Source organism: Perissodus microlepis, chromosome 14 (genome assembly GCF_051167445.1).
Source record: "Perissodus microlepis isolate ML-2025 ecotype Zambia chromosome 14, ASM5116744v1, whole genome shotgun sequence".
NCBI lineage: Eukaryota > Metazoa > Chordata > Actinopteri > Cichliformes > Cichlidae > Perissodus > Perissodus microlepis.
In genome coordinates this window covers 22,326,070-22,345,664 of record NC_140474.1, presented here as the reverse complement: position 1 = coordinate 22,345,664, position 19,595 = coordinate 22,326,070, and the positions used below count along the sequence as shown (strand labels likewise).

Genomic DNA, 19,595 nt, shown 5'->3' with positions numbered 1-19,595 from the left:
TTTGCCTTTTAGTGTTAAGTGTTATAAACCAGCCTGTGTTTCAAATGTCCGTGGTTTTCCCTTTAAGACGGGTTTAACTGTGAGGGAAACAATGATCTTCTTTACTGAGCGTTAATTATATTAAGTTATATTAGCCAGAAAGTCTTTTGACTTCAAGGGGGGAAATATGAACAAGCAGTGAAGGACTTGTCCACTAGATGGCACCAGAGCTCATTTAAAAAAAAAAAAAAAACACTATTATTTTATTTATTCATTTTTCTCACTTTTATCACAGAAAATAACAGCTGCAGTTTTTGCTGACCCCGTCACTTAAATATAACTTGGCTCCCTTAAAAAGAGAATTGTACTTTACCTTGCTAAATGAAGACTTTGGCATGACAGAACAGAGCTCCTAACAACTTCTTTAGCATAAGCAGCATTCAAGGCAGTGTTTGGCTTGTTAGTGGGAGTTTCTGTGCCTTGGACGACGCAAAAAGTCCAAGGCCTTTGAAAATACTCTACTCCCTGGTGTCTCCATTACTTGTCTCCTCATTATTCTATTTTATCGGCCCAAGGACATGTTTATTCATCCTTCTCCTTCGTGCCCACACTGCATTTCCGTTTTTCTCTGCACACACTGCATATTGTGAGAATCTTTCGTGAGGAGACGTATCGTCTGACTGTGCTGATATTTATTTACGTGTGTATTTATGTATTTTGACTTGGTTGTCAGTTTATTGTCTTGCAGATGCTTCACTGTGTCCCCACAGAGCTGCACTCAGAAGCAGACCTGTGCTCGCTGTTCACTGGACGGACTTTGCGCTGTGTCATCATTTCTACTCTCTATTCCTGGATGGAGGACAGCGTTGTCAAGGTGTTACGTTTAAGAGGCTCTTCAGCTTATGTGGGATATGGGTCAACAAAGGTGGACTCAACTTTGCAGCTCTATGTATGTGTGTGCACAATTCACATATATATATATATATATATATATATATATTTATATATATGGCACTCAATCTGTCTTTAATAAATGTGTGAAACCATCATTTCACACAGTTTCGTTTTGGTTTTCCCCATTCCGGGCTGTTCATGAAAAGTCATGTGATGATGTTTTATGTACCACCACCGTTGGTTTGTTTGTTTGTTTGTATTCATTCATCCACCCTCTCCATATTTCGTGTGTGGATGTGGTGACAACCAGCTGCTTCTGCCAGGCTCAGGCTGCTTCACCAGTGATAGAAGACCGAAAAAAGACTGACGCAGGCAGAATTCGTGAGACCTGCAGGGAAAGCCCTTGTTAACTCTAATTACTCCCACTTCGCCAGAGTTCAAATTCATTTAATCCAAGCTGCACTGTGCGCACATTAGGCCAATTAAAGCGCTGTTCACTTGCCTCGGTGCACCTTGGCTGAGTTGTCTTGATAATGACCCGTTTGCTTGCTAAATGTTTGTCTCTGTGTGCACACGGAGGACCTTCTTTTTCTCTTTTATACGAAGAATGAGGAAAAATTAATTTGTTATTACACTTCTAGCAAAAAGGCCTAACCTGGACCACAGCAAGGCTTTCAGAGTGCGCTAAGGCCTGCTGTCAATCCTCTTATATTGTGCCTCACTGAAAATGGATTAGTGAGTAACACTGTTCCCGGGTCACTTTGGAGGGATTTGATTGATTGGGCCTGTAGCTGATACTGACCTCCTATACTAACATACTAAATCATTTCCCCTTTAAATTATTACAAAACCAAAGAGGTGTAGTGTTTGGGGGAGGGAAATTGCGCTTTACTTTTATTTTTTTATCGAAAGGAGGAGTGCAGGATTTAAAAAAAAAAAACCTTCGATCTGGAATACATCTAATTTTCTTTTCACATTTACACGCTAAAGAAAAAAAAAGACACGAGTGGGTTTGCGTCCTTTTTTAAGAGACATGTTGCCTGTGAACAGAGCTGTTTGTGGAAACGCGCAGGAGCCTTCAGAGACGCTGACTGCAGGACGTAAGTAGCTCTCCAGGGTGCTAAAGTTGTCTCCACACCCCCATCTAGGCGCTTTTCGTGACACTTTCAGCCCGTAATCCCCACACGATGACCGGCCTGTGTCTTCATCAGAGCGACACCGGGGCGAACAGGTAAAGGTTTCGGGGATGGTTAGTTGGCGAGTGTGTGTGAAGACAGAAACAAAGAAAAAAGAAAAGAAAGAACGCAGATCCGAGTGGGTATCTGTAAGATTGTCTCATCGGACCCTGTCCTGATGCTGTTACAGACATGTGGTGAGTGCTTCAGTTGTGCTTAAACATCTGTGAACGTTCAAATAATACTGGGCAAAATGGAGACTTGTGTCTGTACCCCGGTTTGCAGGTGTCAGAGGTGTGACTGATAACTGATAGTGAACGCAAGGCTTCACTATCTTGGTCACCGTGGGAGGACAATGCAACATATTGCTCCAAATTTCAGATGGCCGCTGTGGGAGTCCAGCCATTCGTGTGTGCCCGTAATTAAAAACAGACACACCTTACCGGCTCTGCCCTTTTACAACTTTCTGTTATGGGTCCTGCTGGGAGTGCTGACGTTCCCTTGCTGCGTCCGCTGTTTGATATTCAAAGTGGGGGTCCTGGGGCCCTGGAACTGCGACCCTGTTTTTTACAAGGCCCTGCCTGCTGCGGCGGCCAGGCTCGCCGTGAGCAGGATAAACGGGGACGCCGCTCTAGATCTGGGCCTGAAAATGGACTTCATCATCGTCCAAGAGCCGTGCGAAACCTCGAAAGCGCTCACGGCATATATTTACTACGAGGGCATAGCAGACGGACTCGTTGGCCCCACCAACCCCGGATACTGTGTCGCAGCGTCTCTGCTCGCCAGGAACTGGGACAAGGCTCTCTTCTCATATGGTTGTGTCGCCTACGAGCTGGAGAGCACCACGGCATACCCAACTTTTACCAGGACAGTGCCGTTTCCCACCGACGTGTTGTTCGTAGTGTTGAAACACTTCAGGTGGGCCAGCGTCCTGGTAGTGTCATCCAATGAGGACATCTGGATAGACACGGCTGTGAGGGTTGCTTCTGCTCTCAGGAGCAAGGGGCTTCCCGTTAGACTCGTCGGATCTATGGGCGTGAATGAGACGGAGGTGGAGAGCACGATGAGGAAGATCCAGGATGCAGGAGGTGTCAGGGGTGAGTGTGTGAGAAAAACAGTGCCCCATAGGTGATTATATGCAGTCTGTGGAGGGACAGGAGAAAAGCACCCACGGTACAATCTGTGCTGTGTTAAAGTTGTGAAATTGTGGAATGGTTCTAACGCGCAAAGGCTCTGATATTTTGGCCATGCATTTATATTTGTTACATAAAATCATCAGTAAAACACAGCAGTGTAAATAAGTAGCATACCCTTCTCTTTCTCTGGTAATGGACCTCTATCTGTTATCTGTCGCTTACTGCCAATATTCTTGCCCAAAGGGGAGATTTTCTAAGAAAAGGACATTTCGTGTGCTCAGTTTAGTCAAATGAGGTCTCAAAATAACAGTGGCCACTGATTTATTTATTTATTTATTTTTCAGTTCAATTTTATTATTAAATCAGTGGCCACTGCAGACACCTCGAGGCACTTTATATTGTAAGGCAAAGTCCCTACAATAACAAAGAGAAACCCCTAACAATCAAACGACCCCTGCTTTGACCAACTTTTGTTACAAAACACTGGGAGCAAACATCATTTGACATTAAAGCAACTTGCAGAATGGCAAATGCCAAACCAATAGATCACCCAACCAGAGTACTGCCACACCTCAGCTGTTCTCCAACACCTGAGCCGGACGCCATTTAGATAACTCAGGTTTGACCTTGTGCTTAAAGAGTGGCACCAATTTAATTAGTCTGCTTTTTTTTTAAGACTTTTATTTTGACAATAAGAAGCTGCAAAGGTTTCAGACATTTCCTCTTAAATTTCTGGCACGTTTACTGCAGTTAAGATATTTCACACTCTCTCCATTCAATAAAAATAAGGTGCTTTTCCCCAACACAGCATTTGTTCATAATAGTCCTGTTAGTGCACCACATATATTCATAAGGAATTTGTAATGCTTTGTGTCTTTGCTCTTCATTTCAGTCATCGTTATGTGCATGCACTCAGTCTTGGTTGGAGGTCAGCAGCAGGCTACTTTCCTCCTCACAGCACGCAAGATGGGTCTGACTTCAGGGAAGTATGTGTTTGTGCCCTACGACGCTCTGCTCTACAGCGTGCCCTACATGAACGTCTCCTACCTCCCTCTGCAAAACAGCAGCAACCTGAGAGAGGCCTACGACGCCGTGCTCACTATCACAGTGGCCTCGGAGCCGCTGTCCTTCAACGAGGCGTTTGCTGCGGCCAAGAGGAGCAAAGAAGTGACGCTGCCCATGGAGCCAGAGCAGGTAGGAAGCCAATTCAACTGATTTCACTCACAATTTCCTCTTTGTTTGTTATTCCATCACACATTGTTGCATATCATGACATATATTGGTGCAAAGGCTGAGTCATTAGACAGTTATAATGTTTCCTGCTGTCTCCACACGCATATTATAGAAAAACATAATGACATGCTTTTAATAATAATATATGATTTTCTATATTAATGATAAAATATCCCTTTTAGCAGCTGTAAATGACTGAAATAGGAAGCCCGTCATGTTTTCTGTTACAACCTTGCTAAGCCTTCGCTTGAACCTGCAGGTTCATCCGCTGTTTGGGACCATCTATAACAGCATCTACCTGCTGGCCAAGTCCATCCAAAATGTCAGGAAAGCAGGCATGCGGCTGTCAGGGTCGAACTTGGCCTATTTCAAGCGGAACATCACTTTTAATGGCTTCAACCAGGAGGTCAAAGTGGACACCTCTGGGAGTGTTAAGACCAACTACATCATCCTGGACTCTGACAACAGGGGCAGCAAGCTGTACCAGACCTATGTAGTGGACCTAACATCAGGGGCACTCCGTTTTGCGGGGAGGTCCATAAATTTCCCCGGAGGGTCCCCTCCTCCCTCTGACTCCAGCTGCTGGTTTGACCAAGGCATCATCTGCACAGGAGGTATGAGGCTCTGGTGTGTTTGTGTAAAGAGGTGCGAGTTTACCCAAGTCTACATTTTGTCATTTATCCATCAGTCTAATGCATACCACTATGGTCCTTAGGTGTGGAGGTCACCTACATCATAATAGCGTTAGCAGTCATCTTCTCCCTGGCTGTTGTGGGGCTCACAGTAATTCTCTATATCAGGTAAATACACAACGTCTTTTTTTTTTTCAACGATGCCTCCCGCTTCCAAGCCTATATTCAGAGATTTGAAGTAGTGTGATCTATACCATGTGGTATGATGTGGGCAATAACTAATATCAGCTCCAGAATCACATATTATGCCTCTTTGCTTGAGAAGACATGTCTCAAGTATAAAAGCTTGAGAATTAGAAATGTACTTTTAACTTAGAGCTCATCTCTGGATTAAAGACAGTCAGACACACCAGAAGAATCTACTCGAAGAACTATAAGCATTCTCCTTTTTTAGATAAAATGGTGAAAATTTGGGTTTGTTCAAGCCACTATTATTTTTACTTATTAAATCATGACAGCAGGGAATATAAATTTGTAGCAAAACAGAAGAAAAAAAGCGTTTTTCCAGATGTAGACATTTGAGGGAGACATCACTACTTCCCCCGTATCGTTTCTGAGATTCAGGGAATTTGTTGTATGTGTGCTGTTTACCTATTGTAAAATCACTTTGGCAGGAGGAGACTTCATCAGATCCAGCTGGTCAGAGGTCCCAACCGGATCCTCCTGACCTTAGAGGATCTCACTTTTATCAACCCTCAGCTTAGCAAAAAGGTAAGTCATCACTAAATTAGACTAAAGCACACCGTTCCATCATCTGTGCGTTTTCCACATTGTCACATTTAATGTCTGCCGAGCACAGCATGGCTCTCATTTCTAATAAATCTTTAAATGGTGTTTGATGTCATGCAGAAAATCACTTTAGAAGATCTGAGCGAGTCCAGGAGCGCTCTGGAGGAGAAATCTGCAGACCCCTCACACTCTGTGAATAGCATGCAAACAGAAACTCATGAGACCACTAATGTAGCTGTGTACGAGGTAAGCTGAGTTTACATCAAATATTCACTAAAGCTTCTTAACATAAGCTGGTGAGTAAGTGAGGAAGGTAAGGGAGATCCTTGTGTAACATAATGTCTGGGCCAGTGACTCAAGATGCTTTATATACAAAATTAACACATTTCAGTGGAAGGAGGTTGACTAAATAAGAACCCTTTATGACTCTATCAATGCAAAAGTTTAATTTCATATAATAATAATATCATGCTTTTGCATTTAGGGCGACTGGGTTTGGCTGAAGAAATTCGAAGAGGGCCACTTCAAGGAAGTAAAACAAAGCACCTCTAGGATTTTCATGAAGGTAGAGCAGCATGTCCAACTTAATGTCACGTAAATGCATATTAATATGCCTCAGGAGACATGTTCTGCTTACTGTGTCTTCAGATTTTTACAGATTTTTATGACAATTTGTGGAAGAGAGTGATCTGAGAGCAAGTTAGGGTTAGAGTCAGAGGACTGCACGTCAAAGTCAGAGTGAACTCTATTGTTGTCTCAGCCCAGTATGGATACACAGAGAGATGAAATGTGCTCTGACACCACTATATATATATATAATACTGTGTTATCAAATGGTACAAATACAAATATAAACTATACAGTGTTATTGTCATGTGTCATTTCAACACAATATTTAGGTGACATGTGCTCTCCTGTGTGACCCAATGATGAATGAGAAAAAAAAACTGAATGTGTAATTCCTGCAAATATTAAGACTGAAAAATGTGTATGATTTTTTGGTCATCTTAACAAACTGCAGCTACTTTTCTCAGATGAAGGACCTGAGAAACGAGAACGTAAATCCGTTCCTGGGCTTCTTTCTGGACTGCTCCATGTTTGCGATGGTGACGGAGCACTGCTCGAGGGGCAGTCTGCAGGACCTGCTGAGGAACGAGGACGTTAAACTAGACTGGATGTTCAAGTCCTCCCTCATGCTCGATCTCATCAAGGTGATAAAAAAAAGTCTTTTAGAAAAGAACCGCTTGCCATTTTTTGAAGGGAAGAAAACAGCAAGAGTTTTATTAAGTGTTTTTAGTTGTTTCTTTATGATTGAATCAAAGTGTTATTTGCATCTGAATCTTTCTAGGGTATAAAATATCTTCACCACAGGGACTTCCCCCACGGCAGGCTAAAATCCCGAAACTGTGTGGTAGACGGCCGTTTTGTCCTCAAGATTACTGATTATGGCTTCAATGAGCTGCTGGAGTCTCAGAAAGCTCCTTTAGAAGAGCCCCCACCTGAAGGTACTGTTTGCTGTGCTGTGTTTTACACTCAATATACTTTATTGAAACAATGCCAGAATCTAAATGTTTCCTTTGTTGTACTTAGATCTGTTTTGGACAGCACCAGAGTTTCTACGCGACCTTGCAAATTCTCGCAAAGGGACATTTAAGGGAGACGTGTACGGTTTTTCTATCATTCTTCAAGAGGTGGTGGTGAGAGGGCCACCGTACTGTATGCTGGGACTGCCACCCGAAGGTGTGTATTCATCACAGAATACTCAAAAAATGAGTTATTTACTTATTTAGTAAGGAGAAGATGGAGATATCTGATTTTGGTTTGGCTGCCACCAAAAGCTGTCTTTCCACTTCAAAGTCAGTTAACAGAGTGTCGGTATAGAGATAAAAGTAATAATAGTTTTGTATTCTGTCATTTGTTTTTAATTCTGCTTAGTGTCAGTTAGTCTCCCGTTTGATTTCTTTCTTGTTTTAGTTTAATGTTCATTAGTTTTAGTGTTAGATCTGTTTTTTAATTATTATTGTATGGAGGGCATGTGTCAGACGCTAGATTTCGGAAAATCCACAGAAGTTTTTGAAAGCATTTGTACGGTCCCCCTGAGAGGCCAAACAGACTGCAACTTAAGAAAACACCAGCAATAAGAAAAACGCTGCAAAAGCACACAAAACACAACGGAAATAGGAAAAAACAAAACACAAATAGTTGCAGTCCTTTTGGCCTCTCAGGGCCACCGTACATTTGATTCACAGTGTCGTTGACCCCCAAAGTCTCAATTAACAATCCCTCAAAGGTTTATCAGGGAAATGTACATACAATTTTATCAAACTAGCAAACAGTAAAATTATATTACCTCTATATTTTTACTTAAGTTAGTTTTCAAAGTTCACAAAACTGTTTCAATTATTTTAAAATTTTTATTTAAGGTTTTATTTAGTTGCATTATTTTTATTTCACTTAATTAAAATGTTTGTTTTACAAACAGCTTTAGTTTTTAGTTTGGCTTTAGGCACCTGTAATAACTTTATTCATCCTGTGTTCTCCAGAGATTATCCGTAAGGTGAAAAAACCTCCTCCCATGTGCCGTCCTACTGTGGCTCCAGACCAGGCTCCGCTTGAATGCATCCAGCTGATGAAGCAGTGCTGGAGCGAACAGCCTGACCGCAGACCGACCTTTGATGAGATCTTTGACCGGGTTTGTTTTTGCAGACGACCTCGTGGCCTCATTTCTTTACTTCATCTAAACTATTTAAAGAGCTCTATACATATTTGTTTAACATGACGCCGTACTTTTTCCAATAGTTCAAGCTAATCAACAAGGGTAAGAAGACCAATATCATCGACTCCATGCTGAGGATGCTGGAGCAGTACAGCTCCAACCTCGAGGATCTCATCAGAGAGAGAACAGAGGAGCTGGAGGTGGAAAAGCAGAGAACAGAGAAGCTGCTGTCTGAAATGCTTCCACCGTCAGTCAACACTCTCACACAATCCTGCCAGCATGAAGTTTGGAAAATAAATGTACCCCTACTCCATGATCATCTCGTTCGTCCTTTTTTTTTTTTCTATTTCTGTCCAGTTCTGTGGCAGAGGCCCTGAAAACTGGTGCCACAGTGGAGCCAGAGTTCTTTGATCAGGTGACAATCTACTTCAGCGACATTGTGGGTTTCACCACCATCTCCTCGCTCAGTGATCCCATTGAGGTGGTCGACCTCCTGAATGACCTCTACTCACTATTCGATGCTGTGCTCTCAAACCATGATGTCTATAAGGTCAGGGAATAATATCGCCTGATAAACACCCAGTTTCAGAGGTTACTGGTCTGAAACCTTTGACTTCCACTTGATTTGCCCTTTCACTGAATAAACTTCTTGATTTGTCCAGGTGGAGACCATCGGTGATGCTTACATGGTAGCATCAGGCCTGCCTAAGAAAAATGGCAACAAGCACGCTGCTGAGATCGCCAACATGTCTTTGAACATCCTCAGTTCAGTGGGAACCTTCCATATGCGACACATGCCGGACGTGCCCGTCAGGATACGAATAGGAATCCACTCAGGTGGGCGTGGCAGTCTTTGGAGTCATTATCAGCCTGACAAGCTTATCAGGTAGAATCCAAAGATGAATGTGCGTCGCTGAAAGAGATTTTAGAACAGGAATCCACATAGTAGTCTGATCGTATTTATTCATTTAGAAACAGTATATGTTGGCTAATGTGGTGCATCGTACAAAATAACACAACAATTAAAAAAACATAACAAGACTATGACACAGGTAAATATACTGTGTAGTAAGTATAAGAGTTGCAGTCTTGGCAGTGGACTTTGCAGTGCTTTGGGCTTGATGCAGAGTCAATGGACAAGCATTAGTTCAGGTAGACACAGGCAGTCACAGCTCATTGCCATGCCAGCCCACATCAGCTGATATCTCATTGTATGCTTGAATTACCCTTTAGCAGGAAATCCACGTCATAGCTTACAACATAACCCCTCCTAACCCTACGCTGTAACCTTCCACACCAATCAGAGGTGCTGCGGGCTGCATCAGCCTGATTAGTAGTTGCATTTCCTTGGAGGTGTGCATCAGGTTAAAGTTACCCCGCAGGGTTAAGAGGCATTTCCGGGTATGTTATTAAGTTATTTGCTGCTAAAACATAACTCAGGCATTATAGTGCATGGTTTAAGCTACTTTAGTTTGCCCACAGTTGCTGCACATCTGCAGTCCACTCCACTGCAACCCACCTCTGGCTCAGCCGCTCAATTTCATGTTTAATCTCTCTCGTATTTGTTGTTATTGATGCATGCTCTGTTATGAGGTGGGACTCTTAATGCTTCTCTCCAAGTGAGGGATGTAAAACTCCTCAGATACTAAAACTTTCCTAATTGAAACCATGGGTTTCACCTTTAAATTAAAACACCACTAGTAACGGACATTTTTCCATGAGTGAATGGAATGATTGGACTTCTGTTGTGTATTTTGCAGGGCCCTGCGTTGCAGGCGTGGTGGGTCTGACTATGCCTCGGTATTGCCTTTTTGGAGACACCGTGAACACTGCCTCTCGTATGGAATCCACTGGCCTGCGTACGTGCGATCTTTGCTGCATCGTTTAGGTTGACTCTGTTGTCTGTATATTGTCTTTATATGCGCTTTATCCTATCCTCAGCTTACAGAATCCATGTAAATATGAGCACAGTGAAGATCCTCCGCTCTCTTAACGATGGTTATAAAATAGAAGTCCGAGGAAAGACAGAGCTAAAGGTAACACTTTGGGAAGGACTTACTTATTTACTAAAAGACCGACTGCACAGCTCTGAGTTGTTCTTTTTGTTGCAGGGTAAAGGTATTGAGGAGACATACTGGCTTGTGGGGAAAACCAACTTTACAAAGCCTTTGCCAAAACCACCAGAGATTAAACCAGGGTAAGAGACCGAGTCTCGCTTTTCATTCGCTCACTGCACCGTCACAACAGCTGAATTTAAAGGGAAATAATGAAATGTGTGCGATTGTCACAATTTGCCATTGAAGTCAGATTCATGAGTCACTTGTAAACATCTTTTTTTTTTCAGATATATTTTCAGAAATGTTGCTTTTCATTAGTGTGATGCACACATGTAACTTGTGTCCTGCCACTCATGCAAACTGCAACTATCCACATGTTGCTTCAGGCAAGACAATCACGGGCTGAACCCTGAGGAGATAGCTGCATACAGGAAAAAGAAAGCAGAGAAAAAGGCTTGACCTTCTTAGTCCATACACAGGAGGTATAGATCTGCATGCCAGCTGGTGTTGTGCTGTAAAGTGCTACCATGATGAGATTGTGCGCATAAATTTCCCTTATAGATTTCTGGATCTCACAAATTGCTTGTGGTCTGGCAGTGCCACATTAATCTTTTGATCTTGTCGTATCTTCTTAAGCAGATTGGGGAAAGCCCTCTTTGTTTAGTGCATTCGTTTTCATTGTGGCTGGCTGGTGGTTTTTTGTTGTTGTTGTTTTTTAATTTACTGTGTTTGTAGCAGCTCTCGTTGTGTTTTTGTGGATCCTAGATCACTCCCTAAAATTGACAACTGCACAAATTACAGCCATGATTTTAACACCTTACTCTGTGTCAACTAGGGACAACTGGCAAGAGATGGTGACAGAGGAGATCAAGACTCATTTCCGCAAAGCCAACAGGCAGGTGGACAAAAAGTTGTGAAGGCAAGGAAGAGAAGGAGAAAAGTGGAGCAAGCAAAACTAGAGGAGAGGAAAGGAGAGGAGAAAGCATCAGGAGGAGTAAGCATCCATCCAAATAGAGACAAAGAGCTGGGAGGGGCGCGCAGAGGACAGAGAGCACCACCCAGCTTCTCACTGTGGCTTAAGGCAGACTTCTTTAAGAGGATTGTCCATCGACCAGCTAATCTGCCTGCAGCCAGCGCAGCAAAACACAACGGTGCTAATGTAATGAGAGTTACCTGCCTACGTACCTGCTGCCAGAATCACGGGGAAGGTGCACCACTCCTTCATGATGGATGCACTCGCTCACTCCTCTCTGCACTCACCGGCCACTGCGTGGTCACCTATTACAGGGCAATCAGAAGCTCACTTGCTGGAAAATTTGAGTGCCCCAAACGCCTATTTCAAAATGAAATGTTATCTTTTTTTTCTGGTGATTTTATCTGTTTTTAGTTTGTTATAAAGCTCATAATATAGTTGTCGAGACTGTTACTTAGCTGTGGCTGAATTCTAAAACTGGTTAGCCATCCAAAGTTTGAGGCAAAAGCTGCTACTGTATGAAAACAACAAGATGAGAGGAAAAAAAGGAAGGGGTCGATCAGTTTTTTTTTTACTGTCTTGAAGCACATGACAAAGTACATTTAAGCCCATGCCTACAGTTTTTTTTCTTGAAATATTTAACAAGTATAAATAAGGAAAAGTATGACTCATTTTTATTTCTGTCATGAGAAGGAAAATGGCCACTTCCTTTAGTGAAACATGTCACTGTTTCTAATGTGCTCGGTGTCATTTTAGTATCTATTGTCAGCACTCAAAACTCTAGTTAAATGAATCCACCTTAATGTTCTGTTTCTGATGAGGTGCTCAGTAAGACGATACAAATAAGATACAAAAATCAATAACAGACCCAGTGAAAAATTCTCAATGATCTCAGACATTTTAAACCTGTAAAGCCTGAATAATGAAAAACATCAATAAATAAAACTGGAGAGATTATTCAACCTTCTGACGAATTAATAGAAGACATTGAATATCAGTTTGCATATACGAGCTTTAATTTGTATCACGTTTAATACATAAGGCGTTTTTGTATGTGTGTCGACTGTATATTCATCAGGCTTTACGGGGAAAAAAATCAAAAATGTAGAGAAAACATTATGTTTTTATTCACATCAACCAAAATTCCAACCAAACTGTTATTATTATTTAATTATTATTAACACACATGAATTTGTAATCGTGTGTCAAGTGTCGCATGGTTTCTTTAAAAGATAATGGTCCCACGTATATAACTTACACATATATATCCAGGACAGCAAGGAGTAACAGATGAACAGCACCACCTTCCGGTTCAAATTAAATTAGCAAGTAAATACAATTTTATATATATATATATATATATATATATATATATATATATATATATATATATATATATATATATATATAGTGCTTGTCACAGACATAAGAGCTAGAAAGCCCTGTACAAGAATTAAAACACAAAATTTTCACAAAAAAATTTGGGAATGAGCGCTGAGCAGATTTTGGGTTTTTTTTGTGTTTGTTTTGTTTTTAACCTCTTATTTACTTCTTTTTAGATTAAAAAAAAAGTAATACAGCAATGCAAGAAATGTCCCTGTGCACTGTAGTTTCATTGCGGATTGCATAAGGGAAAACCTTTACAAAGTAAAAAACTGAAATAGATACAAAATGTCGTTTAGTAGAAACGTACCTCTTTTTGATGCATGTTTTGGACTCAGCCCTAAGTATGAAGTAATCTTATATTCACGCGCTGAACAATGAAACATATTTTAGCCGATTATAAATTTTGCAAATTCTCCCACTGATCACATCATGTTATTTTTGCAAATAGAAGAAGCATTATTCATGGTCAGTATACAAATCAACAGCTAAGTCAGTCAGCAATATATTGTAATGTATATTGTGTAACTTATATGATGTTTATTTGTCTTGTATATTATGTAACTGTAATGCAATGTGTAAGATCTGTGTAAATATAAAGTATCTAAATCACTCATTTGTAACACCTTAAAAAGCTTGCTCTCTCTTATTCTCAGCAACCACAAGGTGGCGGCATGCTTCTCTCACAATGAGATTACGTCCTCTCGTATGAGAGGTTCTGGTGATTTTTAGTGTAGCATTCTTTATTTTTATTTCTGTCCCAATGCGTATTTGACGTGCATGAAACAAAAGCCCTACAGGAATACTGAGAGTCTATGAGGCGCTCATTTATAGATGTTTATTCTTTTGTCAGTGTGCTGTTGTCTTGCAGCTACATCCTGCTATGCGCAAACATCTGGAGATTAGATTTCCCACTCACCATGAGAAACCTGCACTCCAGTTTTTAAACAATGTAGAGTCTGCATTGTCAGGAAGATCCCGACAAAAGATCCCACTGGTGTTATTATTTAGGCTAGTAGTGTTTGGAGAAATGGTGCACCAAATTCCCTTGAGGGTTATCACTGCATTCCAGACCTGGGAAGACTGTTTGACCTTCAGCCAGCTGGAAAGATTGTTATCCTTTAGAGATGTTAACACTAGCGTGCACACATTCTCCAGTTCAGCTCCCTATAGCACTCTGTCATCCGTATTTGAATGGCATTCACGTGGTATTCATTCAGGAGATTCTCAACAAAGACAAGAGCCACGCACAAATATGTTCTTGTCATTTTTTTTTATTGAAAAAGGTCCACATTAATCACATAAATCACACAATTCCAACAGATTCTTTGTGGAAAATACCTACAGCAAGAAAACGACACAGAAGATGGTTTGCAACTTAAATTAAGCACCAGACGTTTTGCCACCTTTCCCCTGCAAGCTCAGCTCGCGCAGGGGAACAGTTCAGTGCAGGCTGGAGGCAAAATGAGAGGGGGAATGAGATGGCACTGTAAAACAGCTTGTGCATCGATCTTTTTTCTCTTTAAACATTAAAGATATTGCAAAAAAAACAAAAACGCACACACAGGTCGTAGCCGAACACACGCAGGCAAAAACAGGATGTGAAAGAGGACTCGTACTTAATATAAGCATGCTGTCTGCTGTGCCGACTGCTGTTTGTTTGTGGAAGTCTTAAAAAAGGCACATTTTTTTTAGATTATTCAAACCAGCATGTTCTTAAGACGAAGCCATGTAAACAGATTTGTTCCCTGGGAAAGTCGAATGTTTCTAAGCTCGGATATTCAGTCCACAGATTGACAATTGGAATGTGCTACTAAGGTGACAATCATACCAAAAACAAAACATGCTTGCACATAAAATCACACACGATTACACACGTGCACAGTTTCCTGCCATAATTTCTCAAATAATAAAGCTACCCACCACGATTTATAACTTTAAACATTATAGCTCATCACGCATTTTGTCCCCTTTAGGTTTAACCACTCTGCCGATGTACAGGATGGAGTTGGTCTTGTTGTCCTTTACCAGGAAAATGAAGGGGTGATCTACGTAGAAGAGTTTGGGGTTCCTCAGCTTCTCAGTACCAAAGATGCTTGTGTCGTATGGGTTTCCTTCGATGTCAAGCTCCAGGGCTGATGCGTGGAAGACGCTGGAAAGGTAGAGATCCTTCTTTCCAGAGATGTTGGACAGGTCAGCCTTGGCTTTGTCCACAGCTTCTGTCAGGCCCAGCTCAGCCAGGTGTTTCTGCAAAACACAGATGAAGTTGCTCAGCGCTCTGGGTTCACAGTAATATTTTCTAACACTCCTAAAGTTACACTGCATTTGAGCCATCCAGTGTGCAAACATTTACCTGCAGGTTGTGGCTGACTTCCACTGAGATCTTAGGCAGGGAGATGGCTACGGCTCTGTTCTCCATCTTGCTGAGCCATGTGTCCACCTGCTTCCTTGTCAAGAGCTTCTCCAGGCGCTCCAGGGGCTCCAGGTGATAGGGCATGATAAGGATCATGGAGGCTTGTTTCTGGCCCAGAAGCATGTTCAGCACAAAGACTTTATTTTCTGTGTCCTCGTAGAAATCATAAAGACCTGAGAGAGGGGCAGACAAAGATCTTATCACGTTTGTGTACTTGAAGGCAGGGTGGCTTATCGGCTTCTGGAGACATAATAAGATCAAAAAGGAAGATGAGAGAGAAACTCACCTGTGCGGTGCATCATGGGAACTCCGACAGTAAATGAGCGACTAACCAGGAAACCACGGGTGTCCACCATTTTATCGTGGAATTTCTCCTCCCAGTGAGCTGTGAGGGGGAAAAAAGACACGAGGTCACAACTCTGCACAGGCGTCTGGCCTCACAAAGAGCTTCAGTCAGGCGTTAACGCCATACTCACGCTTGAAGAACATGGCGTTGACGATCATGGCTCCGTCTGGGTTTTGCACGTCCTTGGTGACCTCAGGCAGCTTGCCGCCTGTGGACTTGGCCGCCCACTCGTTGATGGAGTTCACTGCGCTCCTCTTGTCCCTGAAATTGATTTTGGAGTGGTCGTAGTTGTAGTGCTTCTTGCTGTTCTTCACAAACTCGTCAGCGAAGGACACAGAGCTGGGGCCGTAGAGGCGGTTGTTGATTTTCCAGGTGGTGTTGCGTGTCTTGGCGTTGCTCACCTGAGAAGAAGTGGCACATGTACGCCATTAATTTGTGATATAAGGACAGCTCGGAGTCTATGGCCTGTGGTGATGATGGTGGAATTATGAAACAAGGGAAGCTCCTTACCTCAGTGAGGAGCTCTGACAGGCCTGCGTGCAGATGCTCATCCTTGAGTTTGTCAGCGCTGAGGACTGTTTTCACCTGGGAGGCAGTGGAGGCTTTGCCACCAAGAGCCACCAGCCCCAGAGAGGAGGCCACCACCACAGGAGAAATGATGATGTTCTCTGTGTCTTTCTCCTTTGCCATGGTGTGGTACAGGCTAAAGTGAAATTTGAAAAAATGCATATATTTATATATAAATACAGAGAATATTACTTTACGTTACAAGTGCGCCAGAATCAATAATATACAAACCTGAAGGCCAAGTTGGTGCTTTTATCAGCCAGCGTGGTGGCGTGGGTGCTCAGCTTCACATCCTCTGCAGAGGCCACCAAGGCCAGCAGACAAAGGCCTACAATGTTAGTCATCCACATCCTGTCTGTCTCCAACAGCAGCTGCACTCTGTGAAGAGGAAGCAAAGAGAACAATGATGACATTATTCCTTAAAAAGAAGAAAAAGAAAAAGAAAAAGAAAAAGAAGAGCATGTTTGTGATATTCAAAAATGTATTCATTTATTAAAATATATCTCAGAAAGAAAATGCCAGGGAGCCGACTACACTTGGGCTGTCGAGCTGTGGAGGAAGGGCAGAGTTGACCCAGCCCACTCAGGAGCTCTGGAATGTCCCGAGTTTGAGGGAGACATGTTTCGTGCCACGTCAGCAGCGACCGCCGCCTGAGCTGAACAGCTGAAACTCGACGTTTACTTGGATTGAGCTGGATCTCGCTTCTCCGGACACATTTTAAGTGATACAAATGGTTAATAGTGTCTCCTCAGATGCGAGGATCAGAAATCCCTTTGCCACAGTCTTGCGAGACATACAGTGCAGACTTTTTTCATGTTGCCTGCAGAGAAAGAAAAGGGCGTATGCCTGTAGGCTGCACCCCATCTCTGGTTCAAACAATGGGCTGAATGCGCAGCCTCGGGCTCTGAATAACCAGCTGCACTGGCATACTGTTTCTCATGCAGACTCATACTGCATCTGTTCCTCTGTGATTGCATGTTTGTGATACCTTGAGATGTTTTCATTTCTGCGATTTTCATTCTGAAAGACAAGAGGTGTATGTAGTAATCTCTGTGGAGCAGGCAGTGAGAACATATAGGCAGATTCTCATGGAGAGAAACTCTATGCAAAGTACAGTCTAACGTCTCTGTTCTAGTTTCAAGTTTTCAACCACTAGAATTTAAACATTAAATATTAAGCTGCCAATCTAGTCAACCCACCACTCATTCAAGATGAGGCACTTTTCACTGTTTGTTTCCCGACCCTGGAGGGGGAAAAATGCTTTGATCCAATGAGCTTTGCCACAGTCAAAGTGATACTCTTCCTAGTGGAAAGACAAAGCTAAACTGGGTGCAGGCATGCTACTTTCCTGCAAACCTTTTTTTTTTATTTGTTTGAACTGAATGCATTTAAACTGTTGTCAAAGTTCTGACATGGAAGCAGCAGAAAGCCTGCGCCACCCTGCCAGCTGCATGACAACTTTCAGCTCTCATAACAGGTCAGGATTTGTTCCCTACTGGAAACAGAAGAAATACAAGAAGTATTCTCTGACAGACAGAGGAATCTCAGCTGCAGCTTTCAAACTGGGTAAAATGGAGGGTAGCTGAACTGCAGCTGTAACACATGAAAACAAAGCAGTTCATTCAGTCGCCGCATTCCTCCCTGCGAAACAAAGACCGTTATCTTCTGATCCTTACCTGGCACAGATTATCGCAGGGTTGCTTCTCCGAGCTGTGTCCGGTGGATAGTGTGGCTGTGACAGACTTTCCTGGCTCTATATATCCTAAAAGAGAATTTTCTAGAAGTTGGGAATGGGATATTCAAATGAGGGTGTCTGTGTTTCCTCAGGAAGCTGGGAGCTGGGACGTCCCCTCTTGAAATCACAGGGTGGGATGAAAGCTGTGCCGACTGAAGTAAGTGCTGGTCCTGGATCAGCGTTAAAACTTTCCCACAAAAGGCTCCTGACTAGAAAATCTGAATCCTGTACAGTCTTAAGTTTCTGCCTCAGTCTCCTCTGTTTTTAACACTGCTTGCTGACTCAATCTTAAATGGTTTCATCACATGATTGGAGATAAAGATTAAGCTGCCACTGACTGTGAATTAAATTATTGTTTTGCATGCATATAAATACAGTGTTAAAGTTCTTTTTGCACTCTTGGCATTTGTGTGTATGAGCTTCTCTTGAAGTATGGAACACCACCATGCATCAAAACAGTCTCAGCAGGCAGGATGTTACTCAGTAAGCATTTTTACTCCAGACGTTTTCAGAATAAAAGCTGTAACTTGTTCCCTGGCTGTTGTTAAGCTGCTGCTTAACTTCACATGGAAACATCCAGAAAGTTTCATGCAGCAGTATTCATGCCTCCCCAGAAGTTGCAGGAGCCTCAGCCCTACCCCCACACCCACACTGCTAGGTCTGTCCAACTCAGCTGCTGATTGCAGGGTAGTTACTAAACGATGGGGGTTGTCTGGAAGACCACTGATGTTTAAAAAAAAAAAAAAGCAGGATCTGCTTTCTTCGGAAAGAAAAGTTTCATAAAACTGCTGAGCCTGTTCTTTAGCACACAGATTAATGTTATTGTCTGTATTGTGATCTCAAAATCGCACATTTACATTCACAGGATTATCTGTCTCCTGTTTCATCTCTGAGGAATATACAGAACTGAAACCTGCCTCCAGTACAAAGAAAGACATTTCATGCTATAGCTTTACTTATGCAGATAATAAAATATTGATCTGGGTGTCTGACACTGCAGGACTAGGTGTTCTCCAACTAAAGTATTTCCATCTATCTCTTGACCCCCCCCCCTCCCAGTGCTTTTCTTTTACTGCTCTCTGCAAATTGCCTTGACATGCCAGCTGATGAGTGGCTTGACTTTTTTAGTGATGTGTTGGGGGAGGCATCTAGAACTTTCTATGAAATTTTGAGGGACAAAAAAGTCCACAACCCACTCATAGCCATGTTTAGAACTCACACGTACCTGAAGCTGAGTTACATACATGACTACCCAACAAATGAGCTCATTAACAGTTTTTACAACCCACCCACCCCCATGTTTGTTTGTCCTTCTGAAGGCCCAGGAGTGACAGTTTACACTGAGATTCCTCAGCATGTGCAGACTCGAGTTCAACCAGAGGCCAATTAATCAAGACTAAATCATTAAGATAAAAATGCTTTTACTCTCTGCCTTGTGTGATATAAAGGGACATGCATAAGAAATGATGTGGGAAGGAAACAGTTACCTGCTGTTCCCCTCACAGTGCCTCATTTGTGTGGTCTAAATATACACCACGTGTGTGTACGTGTCTGTGTGAGCATGCAG

General features: G+C 42.4%; 2 protein-coding genes across 8 annotated transcripts; one reads left to right on the top strand and one right to left on the bottom strand.

Moving 5' to 3' along the window:
- The first annotated feature begins 1,033 nt into the window (after positions 1-1,033).
- On the top strand, positions 1,034-11,633 carry gucy2f (guanylate cyclase 2F, retinal). Of its 2 annotated transcripts, XM_084950672.1 has the most exons (19): positions 1,034-3,145; positions 4,077-4,378; positions 4,677-5,031; positions 5,133-5,217; positions 5,724-5,820; positions 5,959-6,084; positions 6,323-6,403; positions 6,873-7,049; positions 7,187-7,343; positions 7,429-7,578; positions 8,382-8,530; positions 8,638-8,801; positions 8,912-9,104; positions 9,217-9,391; positions 10,315-10,413; positions 10,496-10,590; positions 10,666-10,751; positions 10,998-11,093; positions 11,447-11,521. In XM_084950672.1, exons 1-18 carry the CDS (start codon positions 2,404-2,406, stop codon positions 11,068-11,070), a joined length of 3,306 nt encoding a protein of 1,101 aa, XP_084806798.1. In that variant the 5' UTR covers positions 1,034-2,403; the 3' UTR covers positions 11,071-11,093; positions 11,447-11,521. The 2 variants fall into 2 exon arrangements, with proteins under 2 accessions (XP_084806798.1, XP_084806797.1); XM_084950671.1 differs by lacking the exon at positions 10,998-11,093 and having other exon boundaries at positions 1,035-3,145; positions 11,447-11,633.
- A 2,588-nt stretch (positions 11,634-14,221) lies between these two features.
- serpinh1b (serpin peptidase inhibitor, clade H (heat shock protein 47), member 1b) lies at positions 14,222-18,143 on the bottom strand. 6 transcript variants are annotated; one of them, XM_084950673.1, is made up of 8 exons: positions 17,970-18,143; positions 16,828-17,313; positions 16,525-16,671; positions 16,237-16,429; positions 15,857-16,127; positions 15,667-15,765; positions 15,321-15,553; positions 14,222-15,214 (listed from the first exon to the last, which is right to left on the bottom strand). In XM_084950673.1, exons 2-8 carry the CDS (start codon positions 16,911-16,913, stop codon positions 14,912-14,914), a joined length of 1,332 nt encoding a protein of 443 aa, XP_084806799.1. In that variant the 5' UTR covers positions 16,914-17,313; positions 17,970-18,143; the 3' UTR covers positions 14,222-14,911. The 6 variants fall into 6 exon arrangements, with proteins under 6 accessions (XP_084806799.1, XP_084806804.1, XP_084806800.1 ...); XM_084950678.1 differs by having other exon boundaries at positions 17,282-17,313; XM_084950674.1 differs by having other exon boundaries at positions 16,828-18,143.
- Between the last annotated feature and the right edge of the window lie 1,452 nt (positions 18,144-19,595).

What these genes read in the sequence shown, in the direction of transcription:
- serpinh1b (XM_084950674.1), bottom strand. Translation starts at nt 16,913, where the DNA reads ATGTCTCCCTCAAACTCGGGACATTCCAGAGCTCCTGAGTGGGCTGGG. An exon ending in CACAGCTCGACAGCCCAAGT is followed by an intron (nt 16,672 to 16,827) that starts GTAGTCGGCTCC and finishes TCCTCTTCACAG; the next exon opens with AGTGCAGCTGCTGTTGGAGA. An exon ending in TGTCAGAGCTCCTCACTGAG is followed by an intron (nt 16,128 to 16,236) that starts GTAAGGAGCTTC and finishes ACTTCTTCTCAG; the next exon opens with GTGAGCAACGCCAAGACACG.
- gucy2f (XM_084950671.1), top strand. Translation starts at nt 2,404, where the DNA reads ATGCAACATATTGCTCCAAATTTCAGATGGCCGCTGTGGGAGTCCAGC. An exon ending in TGCCCATGGAGCCAGAGCAG is followed by an intron (nt 4,379 to 4,676) that starts GTAGGAAGCCAA and finishes TTGAACCTGCAG; the next exon opens with GTTCATCCGCTGTTTGGGAC. An exon ending in AGGCATCATCTGCACAGGAG is followed by an intron (nt 5,032 to 5,132) that starts GTATGAGGCTCT and finishes TATGGTCCTTAG; the next exon opens with GTGTGGAGGTCACCTACATC.